Here is a 22230-nt window from a genome sequence, read left to right as displayed (position 1 = left end):
GGTGGAGGACATCCAGAAGCTGGTGGAGGAAATCCAAGAACCATGGAGACATCTGATGGGATGGAGTTGGGCACATGGGGTGCACCAGCTCCAGCAATTCCAGGTCAGAGCCTCAGGATCTCCTCTGGAACGGGAGTTTGGATCTCCAGGGAAGGAACAGGCAGCGCACAACCCTGGGGAGCAAATCCTGGAGAACTGGTGGCTCTTTCATCCCAAGGTTTTGAGGGACCACCTTGCTAAGGACCGACGCGTTTGAAGGACCACCTTGGCAAGGACCAGCTCCTTGAAGGACCAACTTGTCTGAGGGACCTTACCTTAGTAAGGACCAACCTCTTTGAGAAACCACCTTGGCAAGGATGAACTTTGAGGGACCACCTTGCCCAAGAGCAGCATCTTTGAGAGACCACCTTGTTAAGGACCAGTTTTGAAGGACCACCCTGGGAATGTCCAATTTCTTTGAAGGACCACCTTGGCAAGGACCAACTTTGAAGGACCACCTTGGCCAAGACCAACATCTTTGAGTGACCACCTTGGCAAGGTCTGACTTTAAAGGACCACCTTGGCAAGGACCAACTTTGAGGGACCACCTTGGAAAGGACCAACTTCTTTGAGGGACCACCTTGGCAAGGTCTGACTTTAAAGGACCACCTTGGCAAGGACCAACATCTTTGAGGGACCACCTTGGCAGGGACCAACATCCTGGAGAGACCACCTTGGCAAGGACCAAATTCTTTGAGGGACCAGCTTGGCAAGGACCAACTTTGAGGGACCACCTTGGAAAGGACCAACTTCTTTGAGGGACCACCTTGGCAAGGTCTGACTTTAAAGGACCACCTTGGCCAAGACCAACATCTTTGAGGGACCACCTTGGCAAGGATGACCTTTGAAGATGTTGGCCAAGGACCAACTTCTTTGAGGGATCACCTTGCCAAGGACCAACTTCTTTGAGGGACCACCTTGGCAGGGACCAACATCCTGGAGAGACCACTTTGGCAAGGACCAAATTCTTTGAGGGACCACTTTGGCAAAGCCCAATTTTGAAGGACCACCTTGGCCAAGACCAACATCTTTGAGGGTCCACTTTGGCAAGGACCAACATCTTTGAAGGACCACCTTGGCAAGATGAACTTTGAGGGACCACCTTGGTGATGACCAACATCTTTGAGGGACCACCTTGGCAATGACCAACTTTAAAGGACCACCTTGCTTAGGACCAACTTTGAAGGACCACCTTGGCCAAGACCAACTTCTTTGAGGGACCACCTTGGCAAGGTCTGACTTTAAAGGACCACCTTGGCAAGATGAACTTTGAGGGACCACCTTGGTGATGACCAACATCTTTGAGGGATCATCTTGGCAAGGATGAACTTTGAAGATGTTGGCCAAGGACCAACTTCTTTGAGGGACCACTTTGGCAAGGACCAATTTTGAAGAACCACCTTGGCAAGGTCCAGCTTTTAAGGACCACCTTGGCCAAGACCAACATCTTGGAGGGACCACCTTGCCAATGACCGACTTTGAAGGACCACCTTGCTAATGACCAATTTTGAAGGACCACTTTGGCCAAGACCAACGTCTTGGAGGGACCACCTTGGCAAGGTCTGACTTTAAAGGACCACCTTGGCCAAGACCAACATCTTTGAGGGACCACCTTGGCAAGGATGAACTTTGAAGATGTTGGCCAAGGACCAACTTCTTTGAGGGACCATTTTGATAAGGACCAATATCTTTGAGGGACCACCTTGGCAAGGACCAATTTTGAAGAACCACCTTGGCCAAGACAAACATCTTTGAGTGACCACCTTGGCCAAGACCAACATCTTTGAGGGACCACCTTGCTTAGGACCGACTTTGAAGGACCACCCTGGCTAGGACCAACTTTAAAGGACCACCTTGCTAATGACCAATTTTGAAGGACCACCTTGGCCAAGACCAACTTCTTTGAGGGACCACCTTGGCAGGGACGAACATCCTGGAGAGACCACTTTGGCAAGGACCAACTTTGAGGGACCACCTTGCTAATGACCAACTTTGAAGGACCACCTTGGCCAAGACCAACTTCTTTGAGGGACCACCTTGGCAAGGACCAACATCCTGGAGAGACCACCTTGGAAAGGACCAATTTCTTTGAGGGACCACCTTGGCCAAGGACCAACTTTGAAGGACCACCTTGGCCAAGACCAACTTCTTTGAGGGTCCACTTTGGCAAGGACCAACTTTGAAGGACCACCTTGGCAAAGACCATCTTTAAAGGACCACCTTGCTTAGGACCAACTTTGAAGGACCACCTTGGCCAAGACCAACATCTTGGAGGGACCACCTTGCTAAGGACCAACATCTGTGAAGGACCACCTTGGCAAGATGAACTTTGAGGGACCACCTTGGTGATGACCAACATCTTTGAGGGATCATCTTGGCAAGGATGAGCTTTGAAGATGTTGGCCAAGGACCAACTTCTTTGAGGCACCACTTTGGCAGGGACCAATTTTGAAGAACCACCTTGGCAAGGTCCAGCTTTTAAGGACCACCTTGGCCAAGACCAACATCTTTGAGTGACCACCTTGGCAAAGGCCAACTTTAAAGGACCACCTTGCTTAGGACCAACTTTGAAGGATCACCTTGGCCAAGACCAACTTCTTTGAAGGACCACCTTGGCAAGATGAACTTTGAGGGACCACCTTGGTGATGACCAACATCTTTGAGGGATCATCTTGGCAAGGATGAACTTTGAAGATGTTGGCCAAGGACCAACTTCTTTGAGGGACCACTTTGCCAAGGACCAATTTTGAAGAACCACCTTGGCAAGGTCCAGCTTTTAAGGACCACCTTGGCCAAGACCAACATCTTTGAGGGACCACCTTGCTTAGGACCGACTTTGAAGGACCACCTTGGCTAGGACCAACTTTAAAGGACCACCTTGCTAATGACCAATTTTGAAGGACCACCTTGGCCAAGACCAACTTCTTTGAGGGACCACCTTGGAAGGGACGAACATCCTGGAGAGACCACTTTGGCAAGGACCAACTTTGAGGGACCACCTTGGAAAGGACCAACTTCTTTGAGGGACCACCTTGGCAAGGTCTGACTTTAAAGGACCACCTTGGCAAGGACCAACATCTTTGAGGGACCACCTTGCCAAGGACAAAGTTCTTTGAAGGACCACCTTGGCAAAGACCAACTTTGAGGGATCCCCTTGGCAAGAACCAACTTTGAAGGACCACCTTGGTGATGACCAACTTTGAGGGACCACCTTGGCCAAGACCACCTTCTTTGAGGGTCCACTTTGGCAAGGTCTGACTTTAAAGGACCACCTTGGCAAGATGAACTTTGAGGGACCACCTTGGTGATGACCAACATCTTTGAGGGACCACCTTGGCAAGGATGAACTTTGAAGATGTTGGCCAAGGACCAACTTCTTTGGGGGACCACTTTGGCAAGGACTAATTTTGAAGAACCACCTTGGCAAGGTCCAGCTTTTAAGGACCACCTTGGCCAAGACCAACATCTTGGAGGGACCACCTTGCCAATGACCGACTTTGAAGGACCACCTTGGCTAGGACCAACTTTAAAGGACCACCTTGCTAATGACCAATTTTGAAGGACCACCTTGGCCAAGACCAACTTCTTTGAGGGACCACCTTGGCAGGGATGAACATCCTGGAGAAACCACTTTGGCAAGGACCAACTTTGAGGGATCCCCTTGGCAAGAACCAGCTTTGAAGGACCACCTTGGTGATGACCAACTTTGAGGGACCACCTTGGCCAAGCACCAACTTTGAAGGGACCAACCTGCCAAGAACCAACTTCTTTGAGGGACCACCTTGGCCAAGGACCAACTTTGAAGGACCACCTTGGCCAAGACCAACATCTTTGAGTGACCACCTTGGCAAAGGCCAACTTTAAAGGACCACCTTGCTTAGGACCAACTTTGAAGGACCACCTTGGCCAAGACCAACGTCTTGGAGGGACCACCTTGCTAAGGACCAGCTTCTTTGAGGGACCACCTTGGCCAAGATCAACATCGAGGGACCACCTTGGCAAGGACCAACATCTTTGAGGGACCACCTTGGCAAGGACCGACTTTGAAGGACCACCTTGTAGAGGACCAACTTCCCTGAGGGACCAGCCAGGGATGGGCACCCAGGAACCTCCTGGGAGCTTTGTGGCTCCAGGAGCTGCCCCACACCGAGTCAGGAGAACCCACGGCACCGAGCTGAGGCCACCATGACCCAGAGATCCCAGGGACCATCCCACTGGATCTCCACCGCAGCAGAAGCCCCTAAACCCGAGAAGGTTCCCGAGGGCGTTACCTGAGACGGATGCAGGTATGGCTCGGGCGACGCCAGGTTGGTCTGCACCGAGACGCTCTTCTCCAGCAGGATCTGCGGGAAGCCCAGCTTCTCGAAGGTGTTCCTCTTCCAGTGCTTGTTCTCCTGCTGCGCCAGTGCCTCGTCCTCGCTGAAGGCCCTGACCACGGGGCCCGGCATGGGCAGCGGCAGCGCGCCGTCGCTCTCGTAGCCCGAGCCGTCCTTCTGCGAATCCCAGCTGCTCCTCTGCTTCATGTGGTAGTGAGCCTGCTGCGCCTCCCACGCCAGCCGCGCCTGCGCCAGGAACGGCTCCGGGAACGCCCGCGACGCCGCCTCCGCCTCGGCCGCCTTGCTCTCCGTCCGGTTCATCGGCGACCGCGTGGGCGCCGCCCGCTCCTCGCCCGGCTCTCCCGGCGCCTCCCGCTCGGCGGAGCCGTCCGTGGAGGAGGCGTTGGCGTCATGGTTGGCCGAGGGCTTGCGGCTTTTCCTCTTCCTGGTGGAGGGCGAGTAACCGCTGGAGGACAAGGTGTCCTGCTGGCTGGACCACGACATGGAGTCCTCGGCCTGGCCGGCCGCCGGGGCGCCCGCGGGGCCGGCGCAGAAGTCGGCGCCCTCCATGCTGCTGTAGTCGCCGGATTTGACGTCCAGGCGTTGGTCGCGCACCAGGCAGGGGCTGTGCTGCAGCGAGTAGGAGCCGCCGATGGGGTTGGGGGAGTATTTGTGCCGCAAGCCCGTCTTCATCTTGGGGCTGGAGCCCGACTGCTCCACGTAGACCAGCTGCCGCACGTACTCCTTGCCGGCCGGGCTGTACTCCAGGCTCATGAAGCGCTCGGGGCACTTCTGCTTGGTGAGCACCAGCTGCTGGTAGGGCGAGTTGGCGCCTTGCTTGGGCGACTGCAGGAAGGCGTGCGGCTTGCGGATGGGCGACTTCTGCGGCGAGCCGGCCTTGTAGCCGCCGCTGCTGGCCTCGTACTGCATGTCCACGGGCGGCTCGTCGTAGATGGGCGCCTGGTACTCCATGGGCGGCTCCTCGTAGAGCGGCGGCTCGTAGGCGTAGCGCGGCGACGACGGCTGCGACTCGCTCGAGGCCTTGCGGTGGCAGAAGGAGTCGCCGCCGCGGCCCAGCAGCGGCGAGCAGCTGCCGGCGTGCTCGGCGCGCTTCAGGAAGGGCGACGGCTTCCTCTCGGGGAAGAAGACGGAGCTGTCGGCGTCCGAGGAGAAGGTTTGGAGGTTGGGGGACTGCTGGCCGCCCGAGGGCCGGCGGGAGCGCGAGCCGGGCTGGTTCTCGGCGGCGTAGCCGTTGCCTTGGTGGAGGAGGAAGCTGGGCTCGCGGTCCGTCACCTTGATCAGCATCCGCTCCTTGGTGCCGGCGTTCCATCGGAGCGACGAGGTCCTGCCGGGAGAAACATCACGGTGGGGGTCAGAATTCCAACGGAATTTGGGATTGTTGGTGCCGAACCTGCTGGGACTGGGGGATGGATATTCCCAAGTGCTCAAGGGATGGGAGGGATTGGATGGGGTTGGATCTTGAGGGACAGGAGACAGGGAATGGCTTCCCACTTCCAGAGGGCAGGGTTGGGTGGGATAACGGGAAGGAATTCCACCCTGTGAGGGTGAGGATGCTCTGGGATGGAATTCCCAGAAAAGCTGTGGCTGCTCCATCACAGCGAAGAGGTCCTGCGGGCAGGAATGTCATTGGAGAGGGGTCAGAATTCCAAGGAAATTTGGGATTGTTGGTCCCGAACCTGCTGGGACTGGGGCATGGATATTCCCAAGTGCTGGAAAATGGAGATGGGATGGGGTTGGATCTTGGACAAGGCGTGGAGGGACAGGACACAGGGAATGGCTTCCCACTTCCAGAGGGGAGGGATAAATGGGATACTGGGAAGGAATTCCACCCTGTGAGGGTGAGGATGCTCTGGGATGGAATTCCCAGAAAAGCTGTGGCTGCTCCATCGCAGCTAAGAGGTCCTGCAGGCAGGAATGTCATTGGAAGGGGGAGGTCAGAATTCCAACAAAATTTGGGATTGTTGGTGCCGAACCTCCTGGGACTGGAGGATGGATATTCCCAAGCGCTCAAGGGATGGGAGGGATTGGATGGGGTTGGATCTTGAGGGACAGGACACCGGGAATGGCTTCCCACTTCCAGAGGGCAGGGTTGGGTGGGATAACGGGAAGGAATTCCACCCTGTGAGGGTGGGGATGCTCTGGGATGGAATTCCCAGAAAAGCTGTGGCTGCTCCATCGTAGCGATGAGGTCCTGTGGGGAGGAATGTCATTGGAGAGGGGTCAGAATTCCACCAAAATTTGGGATTGTTGGTGCCGAACCTCCTGGGACTGGAGGATGGATATTCCCAAGGGCTCAAGGGATGGGAGGGATTGGATGGGGTTGGATCTTGAGGGACAGGACAGCGGGAATGGTTTCCCACTTCCGGAGGGCAGGGTTGGGTGGGATAACGGGAAGGAATTCCACCCTGTGAGGGTGGGGAGGGGCTGGGATGGAATTCCCAGAAAAGCTGTGGCTGCTCCATCGCAGCGATGAGGTCCTGCGGGCAGGAATGTCATTGGAGAGGGGAGGTCAGAATTCCAACGAAATTTGGGATTGTTGGTGCCAAACCTCCTGGGACTGGAGGATGGATATTCCCAAGTGCTGGAAAATGGAGATGGGATGGGGTTGGATCTTGGACAAGGCATGGAGGGACAGGACACCGAGAATGGCTTCCCACTTACGGAGGGGAGGGTTGGGTGGGATAACGGGAAGGAATTCCACCCTGTGAGGGTGGGGATGCTCTGGGATGGAATTCCCAGAAAAGCTGTGGCTGCTCCATCACAGCGATGAGGTCCTGCGGGCAGGAATGTCATTGGAGAGGGATCAGAATTCCAAGGAAATTTGGGATTGTTGGTGCCGAACCTGCTGGGACTGGAGGATGGATATTCCCAAGTGCTGGAAAATGGAGATGGGATGGAGTTGGATCTTGGACAAGGCGTGGAGGGACAGGACACAGGGAATGGCTTCCCACTTCCAGAGGGGAGAGTTGGGTGGGATAACGGGAAGGAATTCCACCCTGTGAGGGTGGTGAGGGGCTGGGATGGAATTCCCAGAAAAGCTGTAGCTGCTCCATCACAGCAATGAGGTCCTGCAGGGAGGAATGTCATTGGAGAGGGGTCAGAATTCCAATGAAATTTGGGATTGCTGGTGCCGAACCTGCTGGGACTGGGGGATGGATATTCCCAAGTGCTGGAAAATGGAGATGGGATGGGGTTGGATCTTGGACAAGGCGTGGAGGGACAGGACACCGGGAATGGCTTCCCACTTCCAGAGGGGAGAATTGGGTGGGATAACGGGAAGGAATTCCACCCTGTGAGGGTGAGGATGCTCTGGGATGGAATTCCCAGAGAATCTGAGGCTGCTCCATCCCTGGAAGTGTCCAAGGCCAGCTTGGACAGCGCTTGGAGCAACCCGGGATGGTGGAAGGCATCCCTGCCCTCGGGATTGGATATTGGGAATAAATTCTCCCGCGAGGAAATTCCTCCCTGGCACAGCGGATTTCCATCTCCTCCCTCCCTGCTCCTTGGAGGGAGGGGGAGAGCAGAGCTGGATTTTTTGTGGAGCTCCCAGGAGGGATCCCAGCTGGAATTTGCCGTTCCCAAGGCACAGGGCAGCACATCCTGCCGCCGATCCCACGCGGGAACGGAACATTCCGGAGGCGCCGTCTGCTCTCCCAGCTCCCATTTATTCCCAGACATTTGTCCCTTCTGTCCAACCCCCTCGGGAAAAGGTTGGAGTGGGTCCAATCGCCGAGTTTGGAGGGAAAAATTCCCAAAAAAAGCCACAATTCCCTGCAGGAGGCTCCGCAGTCTCTCCTTGCTTTTCCATGATTTTGTCCTCGCTCCAAGGGATTTGGGAACAATTTATTCCTTCCCTTTCGAGCTCCTGGAGATTTGAGCCTCCTGCCAACTCCTTGCTGTTGGAAAACCTGGATGAGTTTTGGTTGGATGGATCCCAACCCCTTCCAGACCCCCAAAATTCCATCCACGGCCACAAAATCATGGATTCATGGAATGGTTTGGGCTTAGAGCTCATCCAGTTCCTGCTTCACCTTCCACCACCCCAGGTTGCTCCAAGCCCCCTTCCCAACCTTGCTCCGCTCCCGAAAAATCTGCTTTTCCTGCTCAAAAATCTTGGATGGCTCCATGTTTCTTCTGGAAGTGTTTAATCCTCATGAATAATCTGATTTTTATACACAGATCCCAAAAATCGTGAGGAAAGAAAACAGAAGAGCCACAGAGGAGCTGGACTGGAATTTCCAGGGAATCTGTGGATTTCCCATCCCTGGAAGTGTCCAATTCCAGGCTGGACAGGGTTTGGAGCAACTTGGGATAGTGGGAGACATCCCTGCCTATGGAAAAGGGTTGGAATGAGATGATCTGGAAATTCCCTGAAAAAATCTGCATTTCCACATTTTCCCCACGCCCACCCGAATCCCAAATCCCAAATCCCAAATCCCAAATCCCAAATCTCTCCTAAATCCAGGTGTTTTCCCTCAAACCAGGTGAAACCACCGCCTAATTCCCAGATTTGCTGCCGGCGTTCACATTCCATCTGGACCCGAAGAAAAATCCCCGAGGGAGCGGCGGCGCTTCCGTCAAATCCTCAAAATCCAATCCCAAAAATTAAATAAAAGGGAAACAACATTCCAGAAAGCTCCGTGGATTATGGTCAAAAATTAAAAAAAAAAAAAAAAAAAAAAAAGGGAATTTTCTACCGGCCAAAGGAATCCCAAAAAGGCGATTTTTGGGCTGAAATTTGCATATCATTATTCATTCCAGCACGGCTCAAAAATTCCTTAAAACCCCACAAAAACAACCAAAATTATGGATTTTTCACATTCCCGATTCTTTTAGTGGAGCTTTTTTTAATTCCCTCACTCCATCAAGGTGGGGCTCAGGGAATAAATCACATTTTAAGAAAATTATTGAAAAATAAAATTACATTCTTTTAAACCAAAATTATTTGGTTTTTGATGGACTTGAGGTTTCTAAACAAGAATATTTCCAAACTGACCCAATCCATGAATTTTTCCAGGATTTCTTTCCCTGCCCTGGTGTTATTTAGATTTTGCAGTTGGAAATTAAAATTTAGAGCTGGGATTAAATGGATTTTTCCCCTCCCTGGGAAAAAACAGAATTATTTTAAAAATAATATTTAATTCCTTTAAACCAAAATTATTTGGTTTTTGATGGACTTGAGGTTTATAAACAAGAATATTTCCAAACCCGACCCAATCCATGAATTTTTCCAGGATTTCTTTCCCTGCCCTGGTGTTATTTAGATTTTGCAGTTGGAAATTAAAATTTAGAGCCGGGATTAAATGGATTTTCCCCTCCCTGGGATAAAACAGAATTATTTTAAAAATAATATTTAACTCCTTTAAACCAAAATTATTTGGTTTTTGATGGACTTGAGGTTTCTAAACAAGAATATTTCCAAACTGACCCAATCCATGAATTTTTCCAGGATTTCTTCCCCTGCCCTGGTGTTATTTAGATTTTGCAGTTGGAAATTAAAATTTAGAGCTGGGATTAAATGGATTTTCCCCTCCCTGGGAAAAAACAGAATTATTTAAAAAATAATATTTCATTCTTTTAAACCAAAATTATTTGGTTTTTGATGGAACAAGTGGTAACTTGAGGTTTTATAAACAAGAATATTTCCATGAATTTTTCCAGGATTTCTTTCCCTGCCCCGGTGTTGTTTAGACTTTGCAGTTGGAAATTAAAATTTAGAGCCGGGATTAAATGGATTTTTCCCCTCCCTGGGAAAAAACAGAATTATTTAAAAAATAATATTTCATTATTTTAAACCAAAATTATTTGGTTTTTGATGGACTTGAGGTTTATAAACAAGAATATTTCCAAACCCGACCCAATCCATGAATTTTTCCAGGATTTCTTTCCCTGCCCCGGTGTTGTTTGGACTTTGCAGGTGGAAATTAAAATTTAGAGCCGGGATTAAATGGATTTTCCCCTCCCTGGGAAAAAACAGAATTATTTTAAAAATAATATTTCATCCTTCCAAACCAGAATTATTTGGTTTTATGGACTTGAGGTTTATAAACAAGAATATTTCCAAACTGACCCAATCCATGAATTTTTCCAGGATTTCTTTCCCTGCCCTGGTGTTATTTAGATTTTACAGGTGGAAATTAAAATTTAGAGCCGGGATTAAATGGATTTTTCCCCTCCCTGGGAAAAAACAGAATTATTTTAAAAATAATATTTCATTCTTTTAAACCAGAATTATTTGGTTTTTGATGGACTTGAGGTTTCTAAACAAGAATATTTCCAAACTGACCCAATCCATGAATTTTTCCAGGATTTCTTTCCCTGCCCCGGTGTTATTTAGATTTTGCAGGTGGAAATTAAAATTTAGAGCCGGGATTAAATGGATTTCATCTGCGATCCATCCGAAATTTTCCAGCTGGGAAAATTCCTCAGGGCAGGAATGCAGCCTCGATAATCGTGCAAAAAATTCATTTTTTTATGTTAATTTGTAATTAAATTAAGCTGTGTGGTTGAAATCCCGAAATCCTCCATCCTTAAGGTTTGGCTGTTCTTCACCTGCCTGCTGGGCTGCTCCCAAAATTTGGAATTCTGCGAGATTCCATGTATTTACTAATCTCAGGGTTTGGGATTATTTTAATTTTAAATTCTTTTAAATTCTACGTTTTAAAATTTCAAATTTTTTTTTAAATTCCTGCTCAAAATTCTCAGTTTTTGTGGGATTTTGGGGTTCTCACCACCCCACCACGGCCTCTCCAATCCTTCCACACTTCCAATCCCTCTTCCCATTTTTTGGAAGCGTCGCTTCCTCCTTGGAGTTCATTTTTTTGGAAGCATTTTGATTGGTTGAAGCTGATTCCTAGAAAAAACCGGAACGAGGTGAAATTTGCATAATTTGGGCAATAAAATTGAGATTAGAGAAGAAGGTGAGCGCCAGGATCGAGTTTTTCCAGGATAATTTGATGGATACAATAAAATCCATGGGATATCCAGGAATGGGGAAAATCCAGTTTGGAATTTCAGTGGGAATTTTGGAACCATGGGAATGTTGAATCCCAAAATTTTGGACATCAAATCTTGGTTTGGTGGATGCCCACGACCTCCTGAAGCTCCTCCGCACAAAATTCCGTTCTCCAGCTAAAATATTCCCAAAGGATTACACCCATCAAAATACCACTAAAAAAAAAAATAATTATTTTATTTTTCCAAAATTTTAATTTTCCAAAATTGTCCAATCCCTATCTCTGGATTAGCTCCAAGCCCTCCACACCAAATCTCTCCGTGAAACATCTCCGGAAATTTCTGCTGCTCCGGTGGGATCGGCGCTAATTAACATCCACGGAAGCTCATCAAGACCAGAGGGAGATAATGACCCATCCCAATCCCTCACCATCCCATTCCCACTTTTTTTTTCCAGGAGAAGCAGGATGAAAAATTCATTGGAAAGGTGAATTTTTGCCTTTTTCCGGCGGCTTTTTGGGTGGGATTGGTCAGGTTGGGACGTTGGAGGCCACGGATCCATAACCAAAGGATTTTATGGGATGTCCACGATGAGGAAACACCAAAATGAGCTTGGATGAAGGTCAGGTTGACCTTGCTGAAGGTCAGCTCGGGGTGGACCTTCCCCACCATCTTTGTCCTCTTGGTTTGGGACATCCATGATGGCCGGGATGGTCTCCAGTGGGTTCCTCTGGGATCAATCCCATCAGGAACCCACCAGGAAGAAGCACAGGACCAAAAGAACCAAACTGGGAATGGACAACACGGACACCAAAGGATTTTATGGGATGTCCACGATGAGGAAACACCAAAATGAGCTTGGATGAAGGTCAGGTTGACCTTGCTGAAGGTCAGCTCGGGGTGGACCTTCCCCACCAGCTTTGTCCTCTTGGTTTGGTCGGGATGGTCTCCAGTGAGTTCCTCTGGGATCAATCCCATCAGGAACCCACCAGGAGGAAGCACAGGTCCAAAAGAACCAAACTGGGAATGGACAACAACCAAATTCCCAGGAGCCCATCAGAGCTGCTCATCCCAATTAAAGCAATTTCCCAAAAATATCTTCGTTCCCAAATTCCAAATGTCTCCGAAAACATGAGGAGATCTTTCCAGGTTGGAGAGGGACTTTGGAGGCCACGGATCCATAACCAAAGGATTTTATGGGATGTCCACGATGAGGAAACACCAAAATGAGCTTGGATGAAGGTCATGATGACCTTGCTGAAGGTCAGCTCGGGGTGGACCTTCCCCACCATCTTTGTCCTCTTGGTTTGGTCGGGATGGTCTCCAGTGAGTTCCTCTGGGATCAATCCCATCAGGAACCCACCAGGAGGAAGCACAGGACCAAAAGAACCAATCTGGGAATGGACAACATGGATCCCAAATTCCTGGAGCCAATCAGAGCTGCTCATCCCAATTAAAGCAATCCCCAAAAATATCTTCGTTCCCAAATTCCAAATGTCACCGAAAACAAGAGGAGATCTTCCCAGATTGGAGAGGACATTGGAGGCCACGAATCCATAACCAAAGGATTTTATGGGATGTAGATGATGAGGAAACACCAAAATGAGCTTGGATGAAGGTCAGGTTGACCTTGCTGAAGGTCAGCTCGGGGTGGACCTTCCCCACCATCTTTGTCCTCTTGGTTTGGGACATCTGTGATGGTCGGGATGGTCTCCAGTGAGTTCCTCTGGGATCAATCCCATCAGGAACCCACCAGGAGGAAGCACAAGACCATAACAGGAGGTGCCACCACTGTGATACCACCAAGAGTGACCATCAGCCCTCATCCCGTTATTTTCCCAAAAGATGGGATTTTCATCTCATGGCTCCCTAGGGAATCACAGGTCTGCTCCTCTTCCTCACTTCCAAGGAAATGGATTGACTTCTAAAAATCAGGAATGGTCACATTGACCCCAAAAATCAGGAATGGTGACATTGACCTCTAAAAATGAGGAATGGTCACACTGACCCAAAAAATCAGGAATGGTCACAATGACCCAAAAAATCAGGAATGGTCACACTGACCCCAAAAATCAGGAATGGTCACAGTGACCTCTGAAAATCAGGAATGGTCACATTGACCCAAAAATCAGGAATGGTCACACTGACCTCTAAAAATGAGGAATGGTCAAACTGACCTCTGAAAATCAGGAATGGTGACACTGACCCAAAAATCAGGAATGGTCACATTGACCCAAAAATCAGGAATGGTCACACTGACCCCCAAAATCAGGAATGGTCACATTGACCCCAAAAATCAGGAATGGTCACACTGACCCAAAAAATCAGGAATGGACACACTGACCCAAAAATCAGGAATGGTGACATTGACCCAAAAATCAGGAATGGTCACACTGATCCAAAAATCAGGAATGGTCACACTGACCCAAAAATCAGGAATGGCCACAGTGACCCAAAAATCAGGAATGGTCACACTGACCTCCGAAAATCAGGAATGGTCACATTGACCTCCAAAAATCAGGAATGGTCACATGGACCCAAAAAATCAGGAATGGTCAAACTGACCCAAAAAATCAGGAATGGTCACATTGGCCCAAAAAATCAGGAATGGTCACATTGACCCCAAAATTCAGGAATGGTCACACTGACCACTAAACTCAGGAATGGTCAAACTGAACCATTTGGACATGGACCCTCCAACTGTGGAGGATGAATCCAAAAACTCCTGTGGGAGCCAAGAGGTGAAAACAGCTGGAAAATTACAAATTTTTGGCAAATTTTGGCTGTGTCCAAAAACAGAGGTGGCTCCATGAAGCTCTGGTTGGGTTCCATCCTGCTCCAAATTCTCCATCTCCATGTTGGGACTTCCCAATCCACATCCAAAGGTCCTGGAGCACCACAGCACTTCCATCCCAGTCCAGGCTGGGCAGGGTTTGGAGAAACCTGGAATTCTGGAAAGTGTCCCTGCCCTTGGAATGGTTTGGGTGGGATGGGACAACCTTGGAGCTCCCACCCAAACCCAAACCTCCAGGATCATTCCACAAACGGGGTTTGGAAGCTCGGGAGCTCCACTGGAAGCGTTTGAGGGCTCATCCCACTCCATGATGGATCTTGGAAGCTCTGGTTGGGTCCCATCCCTCTCCAAATTCTCCATCTCCACGTTGGGACTTCCCAGTCCACATCCAAAGGTCCTGGAGCACCACGGCACTTCCATCCCCAGCCAGGTTGGACAAGGGTTGGAGAAACCTGGAATTCTGGAAGGTGTCCCTGCCCTTGGAATGGTTTGGGTGGGATGGGACAACCTTGGAGCTCCCACCTAAACCCAAACATCCAGGATCGTTTCACAAACGGGGTTTGGAAGCTCAGGAGCTGTTGCAGCTCCACTGGAAGCATTTGAGGCTCATCCCACTCCATGATGGATCTTGGAAGCTCTGGTTGGGTTCCATCCTGCTCCAAATTCTCCATCTCCACGATGGGACTTCCCAATCCACATCCAAAGGTCCTGGAGCACCACCACACTTCCATCCCCAGCCAGGTTGGACAGGGGTTGGAGAAACCAGGAATACTGGAAGGTGTCCCTGCCCTTGGAATGGTTTGGGTGGGATGGGACAACCTTGGAGCTCCCACCCAATCCCAAACCTCCAGGATCATTCCACAGACAGGGTTTGGAAGTGAGGGAGCTGTGGCAACTCCAGTGGGGGCTCATCCCACTCCATGATGGATCTTGGAAGCTCTGGATGGGTTCCGTCCTGCTCCAAATTCTCCATATCCACGTTGGGACTTCCCAATCCCGGTCCAAAGATCCTGGAGCACCACGGCACTTCCATCCCAGCCAGGTTGGACAGGGCTTGGAGAAACCAGGAATTCTGGAAGGTGTCCCTGCCCTTGGAATGGTTTGGGTGGAATGGGACAACCTTGGAGCTCCCACCCAAACCCAAACCTCCAGGATCGTTTCACAAACGGGGTTTGGAAATTATGGAGCTCCAGTGGAAGCGTTTGAGGCTCATCCCACTCCATGATGGATCTTGGAAGCTCTGGTTGGGTCCCATCCTGCTCCAAGTTCTCCATCTCCACGTTGGGACTTCCCAATCCACATCCAAAGGTCCTGGAGCACCACAGCACTTCCATCCCAGCCAGGTTGGACAGGGCTTGGAGAAACCTGGAATTCTGGAAGGTGTCCCTGCCCTTGGAATGGTTTGGGTGGGATGGGACAACCTTGGAGCTCCCACCCAATCCCATTCCACGCTTCCATGATTAATTTCCCCCCTCACAATTAATCCAATTAACAGGAATCCACGATTCCAGCTCGTGGCGCTCACGGGCTCAAACCAAAGCTTGTCCACTCACAGCTAATTAAGCAAAGCTGCTAATTAGCTCCTTGGATGGCCCGGGGCTGCTCCGGGGGTTTTATGGGATTGGGAAGACGGAGGCGTCTCCAGCGAAGCTTTGAATTCCACCAGCCCAAATCCAAGTTGTCACCGACAAATCCCACCAGATTCCGGCTCGGCTCCCGCTGCCAATCCCTGATTCCCAACCAAACTTCCCAATTCTGGCTCCTTCCCCACCATTCCTGGGAATTGCACCCTCCAAGATCCCAGGTGGGATCATGGATTCATGGAGAACGTTCGATAAAACCCGATCCCATCGCCCTCCTGGAAAGTTTGGAATTTTTTCCCTCTCATCCTCAAGCAGAAATTAATTTAGATGTTTCCCATGAGGTCACTCAGTGGCGGTGAATTCCATGGAATGTGATGGAGACCAGCTTGGAAAAGCTGGAAAACTGCTGGGTTTTTATGGGATTGGGAAGACCAAGGGGTCTCCAGCGAAGCTTTGAATTCCACCAGCCCAAATCCAAGTTGTCACCGACAAATCCCGATGGATTCTGGCTTGGTTCCCGCTGCCAATCCCTGATTCCCAACCAAACTTCCCAATTCTCACTCCTTCCCAACCATTCCTGGGAATTGCACACGCCCAGCTCCTGCATGGGATCATGGATTCATGGAGAACGTTGGATAAAACCCGATCCCATCCCCCTGCTTGTTCTCCCTCCTGGAAAGTTTGGAATTTTTTCCCTCTCTTCCTCAAGTGCCAATTAATTCTGACATTTCCCAGGAGGTGAAATCCATGGAATGTGATGGAGACCAGCTTGGAAAAGCTGGAAAACCGCTGGGTTTTTATGGGATTGGGAAGACCAAGGCATCTCCAGCTCAAACACCGAAGCTTTGAAGTTGTCACCGACAAATCCCGATGGTTTCTGGGATTGGTTCCCGCTGCCAATCCCTGATTCCCAACCAAACTTCCCAATTCTGGCTCCTTCCCAACCATTCCTGGGAATTGCACCCTCCCAGCTCCTGGGCAGATCATGGATTCATGGAGAACGTTCGATAAAACCCAATCCCATCGCCCTCCTGGTTTTCCCTCCTGGAAAGTTTGGAATTTTTTCCCTTTCATCCTCAAGTGCCAATGAATTCTGACATTTTCCAGGAGGTGAATTCCATGGAATGTGATGGAGACCAGCTTGGAAAAGCGGGAAAACCGCTGGGTTTTTATGGGATTGGGAAGACCAAGGCGTCTCCAGGTCAAACACCGAAGCTCTGAAGTTGTCACCGACAAATCCCGATGGATTCCGGCTCAGTTCCCTCTGCCAATCCCTGATTCCCAACCAAACTTCCCAATTCTGGCTCCTTCCCAACCATTCCTGGGAATTGCACCCTCCAAGTTCCAAGGTGGGATCAGGTTGTCCATGGATTCATGGAGAACGTTCGATAAAACCCGATCCCATCGCCCTGCTTGTTCTCCCTCCTGGAAAGTTTGGAATTTTTTCCCTTTCATCCTCAAGTGCCAATTAATTCTGACATTTCCCAGGAGGTGAAATCCATGGAATGTGATGGAGACCAGCTTGGAAAAGCGGGAAAACCGCTGGGTTTTTATGGGATTGGGAAGACCAAGGCATCTCAACCTCATCAATGTGGTGACACCGAAGCTTTGAAGTTGTCACCGACAAATCCCGATGGATTCCGGCTCGGCTCCTGCTGCCAATCCCTGATTCCCAACCAAACTTCCCAATTCTGGCTCCTTCCCAACCATTCCTGGGAATTGCACCCTCCAAGTTCCAAGGTGGGATCAGGTTGTCCATGGATTCATGGAGAACGTTCGATAAAAACCCAATCCCATTGTCCTCCTGGATTTCCCTCCTGGAAAATTTGGAATTTTTTCCCTCTCTTCCTCAAGTGCCAATTAATTCTGACATTTCCCAGGAGGTGAATCCCATGGAATGTGATGGAGACCAGCTTGGAAAAGCGGGAAAACCGCTGGGTTTTTATGGGATTGGGAAGACGGAGGCATCTCCAGCTCACCAGTGCGGCGACACCGAAGCTTTGAAGTTGTCACCGACAAATCCCGATGGATTCTGGCTCGGTTCCCGCTGCCAATCCCTGATTCCCAACCAAACTTCCCAATTCTGGCTCCTTCCCAACCATTCCTGGGAATTGCACCCGCCCAGCTCCTGCATGGGATCATGGATTCATGGAGAACATTCGATAAAACCCGATCCCATCGCCCTGCTTGTTCTCCCTCCTGGAAAGTTTGGAATTTTTTCCCTCTCTTCCTCAAGTGCCAATTAATTCTGACATTTCCCAGGAGGCGAATTCCATGGAATGTGATGGAGACCAGCTTGGAAAAGCTGGAAAACCACTGGGTTTTTATGGGATCGGGAAGACCAAGGCGCCTCCAGCTCACGAGTGCGGCGACACCGAAGCTTTGAAGTTGTCACCGACAAATCCCGATGGATTCTGGGATTGGTTCCCGCTGCCAATCCCTGATTCCCAACCAAACTTCCCAATTCTGGCTCCTTCCCAACCATTCCTGGGAATTGCACCCTCCAAGTTCCAAGGTGGGATCAGGTTGTCCATGGATTCATGGAGAACGTTCGATAAAACCCGATCCCATCGCCCTCCTGGTTTTCCCTCCTGGAAAGTTTGGAATTTTCCTCCTCTCATCCCCAATTCCTGGAAAAAATCCTGGAATTTGAGGTTTTATCAAAACCGGGAGGAACCAGGCCAGGAGTGACTCCATAAATCCCAAAAATCCGGTTTTATCCACGTCTTGGGAATTTTGGGGTTTGATGAGGAGCTGGTGGGGTCCAACGGGGAATTTTGGGGTTCAGGGAGGACTTGGGGTGTTCAAGAAGGAATTTTGGGGTTCACTGTGGATATTTGGGGTTCAGTGAGGATTTTGGGGATTCAAGAAGGAATTTTGGGGAGGCTCAAGAAGGAATTTTGGGGTTAAATAAAGGTTTTTTGGGTTCAGTGAGGATTTGGGGTTCAAGAAGGAATTTTGGTGTTCAAGAAGGAATTTTGGGGTTCAGTGCGAATTTTGGGGGTTCCGTGAGGATTTCGGGGGGTTCAATGAGGAATTTTGGGGATCAGCGAGGATATTTGGGATTCAGTGAGATTTTGGGGTTCCATAAGAAATTTTAGGGGTTCTGTGAGGATGTTTGGTGTTCAAAAAGGGAATTTTGGGGATCAGCGAGGATTTTGGGGGTTCTGTGAGGATTTGGGGTTCAAGAAGAAATTTTGGGGTTCAATGAGGATTTTGGGTGTTCAAGAAGGAATTTTGGGGATCAGTGAGGAATTTTGGTGGTTCAGTGCAGATCTGGGGTTCAAGAAGAATTTTTGGGGGTTCAGTGAGAATTTTGGGGGTTCTATGGGGATTTTTGGGGCTCAAGAAGGAATTTTGGGGATCAGTGAGGGTTTGGGGGGTTCAAGAAGGAATTTTGGGGATCAGTGAGGATTTTGGGGATTCTGTGATGATTTAGGGTTCAAGAAGGAATTTTGGGATTCAATGGGGATATTTGGGGTTCAGTGAGGATTTGGGGTTCAAGAAGGAATTTTGAGGTTCAAGAAGGAATTTTGGGATCAGTGAGAATTTTGGGGGTTCTGTCAGGATTTGGGGTTCAAGAAGGAAATTTGGGGTTCAGGAAGGAAATTTGGTGTTCAAAAAGGGAATTTTGGGGATCAGTGAGGATTTTGGGGGTTCTGTGATGATTTAGGGTTCAAGAAGGAATTTTGGGGTTCACTGTGGATATTTGGGGTTCAGTGAGGATTTTTGGGGTTTAAGAAGGAATTTTGGGGATCAGTGAGGGTTTGGGTGTTCAAGAAGGATTTTTGGGGATCAGTGAGGAATTTTGGGGGTTCAGTGCAGATCTGGGGTTCAAGAAGGAATTTTTGGGGGTTCAGTGAGAATTTTGGGGGTTCTGTCAGGATTTGGGGTTCAAGAGGGAATTTTGGGATCAGTGAGGATTTTGGGGGTTCAGTGAGGATTTTTGGATCTCAAGAAGGAATTTTGGGTTCAGTGAGGATTTGGGGTTCAAGAAGGAATTTTGGGGAGGTTCAGGAAGGAATTTTGAGGTTCAATGAGGAATTTTGGGGTTCAGTGAGAATTTTGGGGGTTCAGTAAGGATTTTTGGAGATCAAGAAGGAATTTTGGGGTTCAATGGAGATATTTGGGGTTCAGTGAGGATTTGGGGTTCAAGAAGGAATTTTGAGGTTCAAGAAGGAATTTTGGGGTTTAATGAGGATTTTTGGGGTTCAGTGAGGATTTTGAGGGTTCTGCGAGGATTTGGGGTGTTCAAGAAGGAATTTTGGGGATCAGTGTGGCATTGGGGAGGTTCAAGAAGGAATTTTGGGGTTCAATGAGGATATTTGGGGTTCAAGAAGGAATTTTGGGATCAGTGAGGATTTTGGGGTTCAATGAGGAAATTTGGGGTTCAGTAAGGATTTTTGGGGCTCAAGGAGGAATTTTGGGGTTCAGTGAGGATTTGGGGCTCAAGAAGGAATTTTGGGGGAGGTTCAAGAAGGAATTTTGAGGTTCAAGAAGGAATTTTGGGGATCAGTGTGAATTTGGGGAGGTTCAAGAAGGATTTGGAGAGGTTCAAAAAGGAATTTTGGGGTTTAATGAGGATTTTGGGGTTCAGTGAGAATTTTGGGGGTTCTGGGAGGATTTTTGGATCTCAAGAAGGAATTTTGGGATCAGTGAGGATTTTGGGAGTTCAGTGAGGATTTGGGGTTCAAGAAGAAATTTTGGGGTTCAATGAGGGTTTGGGGGGTTCAAGAAGGAATTTTGGGGATCAGTGCGGATTTGGGGGATTCAAGAAGGATTTGGGGAGGTTCAAGAAGGAATTTTGGGGTTCAATGAGGAATTTTGGGGTTCTGTGAGAATTTTGGGTTCAAGAGGGAATTTGGGGTTCAATGAGGATTTTGGGGGTTCTGCGAGGATTTTTGGGGCTCAAGAAGGAATTTTGGGGAATCAGTGAGGATTTTGGGGATTCTGTGATGATTTAGGGTTCAAGAAGGAATTTTGGGATTCAGTGGGGATATTTGGGGTTCAGTGAGAATTTTGGGGGTTCAGTGAGGATTTGGGGTGTTCAAGAAGGAATTTTGGGGATCAGTGAGGATTTGGGGTTCAAGAAGGAATTTTGGGGAGGTTCAAGAAGGAATTTTGGGGTTAAATAAAGGTTTTTTTGGGTTCAGTGAGGATTTGGGGTTCAAGAAGGAATTTTGGGGGTTCCGTGAGGATTTTGGGGTTCAGTGCGAATTTTGGGGGTTCCGTGAGGATTTGGGGGGGTTCAATGAGGAATTTTGGGGATCAGTGAGGATATTTGGGATTCAGTGAGATTTTGGGGTTCAGTGAGAATTTTGAGGGTTCTGTGAGGATTTTTGGAGCTCACAAAGGAATTTTGGGGATCAGTGAGGATTTTGGGAGTTCAGTGAGGATCTGGGGTTCAAGAAAGAATTTTGGGGTTTACTGAGGATTTTGGGGTTCTGTGAGAATTTTGGGGGTTCTGTGAGGATTTTTGGAGCTCAAGAAGGAATTTTGGGGATCAGTGTGGATTTGGGGAGGTTCAAGAAGGAATTTTGGGGTTCAATGAGGATATTTGGGGTTCAAGAAGAAATTTGGGGATCAGTGAGGATTTCGGGGTTCAAGAAGGAATTTTGAGGGTTCAGTGAGGATTTGGGGGGATTGAGGAAGGAATTTTGGGGTTCAGTGAGACAGTTTGGTATTCAAGAAGGATTTGGGGAGGTTCAAGAAAGAATTTTGGGATCAGTGAGGATATTTGGGGTTCAGTGAGGATTTGGGGTTCAAGAAGGAATTTTGGGGTTCAATGAGGATATTTGGGGTGTTCAATGAGGATTTGGGATCCAAGATGGACTCGGTAGGATTCAACAACGACTTCTGGGGTTCACTGAGGACATTTTGGGGTTCCCTGAGGACTTTTGGAGCTCCACAAAGACCACGAACGGAAGGGACGAGGAGAAGGATTGGAAAATCCTTCGGGAATAATCCACGGGTGACATTCCCAACCCGATCCCGGCGGGAAATCCGCGTTACCTGTAGTGCAGGAGCTGCCCTTCCGTGCCGTAATCCCGGTAAATGTCGTATTCCTTCTCGAACACTCCCGAGGGCGACGGGCTGGAAAACAGGAACGGCCCAGGAGAACATCAGGGTCTCCTCTGGGATTCGTGGAGATGAATCCCACCGGGATGGGACCCACCCAACCTGGATCTGCTCGAGTTTGGAGTCATTGATTTTTAAAATTTTTTAAAATTTTTTTTAAATTTTTAAAAATTTTTTATAGTTTTTTAAAATTTTTTAGATTTTTATTTTGTTGGGTGGATGACGACCAAGCCACCCATGGAGAACATCAGGGTCTCCTCTGGGATTCGTGGAGATGAATCCCACCGGGATGGGACCCACCCGACCTGGATCTGCTCGAGTTTGGAGTCGTTGATTTTTAAAATTTTTTAAATTTTTTTTAAAATTTTTAAAAATTTTTTATAATTTTTTTTAAATTTTTTTAAATTTTTAAAAATTTTTTATAATTTTTAAAAATTTTTTAGAT

The 22230-nt window shown here is 49.0% G+C and overlaps 1 protein-coding gene across 1 annotated transcript in view; it reads right to left on the bottom strand.

Annotated features, from left to right (window-relative positions):
• ARHGAP39 (Rho GTPase activating protein 39) overlaps nt 1–22230 on the bottom strand; it is a 210609-nt gene that overhangs the window by 54394 nt on the left and 133985 nt on the right. The window contains exons 3-4 of the mRNA XM_074558494.1: nt 21720–21800; nt 4311–5700 (exon numbers count right to left, since the gene is read on the bottom strand). Of these exons, the coding sequence (XP_074414595.1) occupies nt 4311–5700; nt 21720–21800 (1471 nt within the window). The remainder of the gene's footprint in view (nt 1–4310; nt 5701–21719; nt 21801–22230) is intronic.

Source organism: Zonotrichia albicollis, chromosome 1 (assembly GCF_047830755.1).
Source record: "Zonotrichia albicollis isolate bZonAlb1 chromosome 1, bZonAlb1.hap1, whole genome shotgun sequence".
Taxonomy (NCBI): Eukaryota; Metazoa; Chordata; class Aves; order Passeriformes; family Passerellidae; genus Zonotrichia; species Zonotrichia albicollis.
This window is presented reverse-complemented; position numbering and strand designations above follow the sequence as displayed.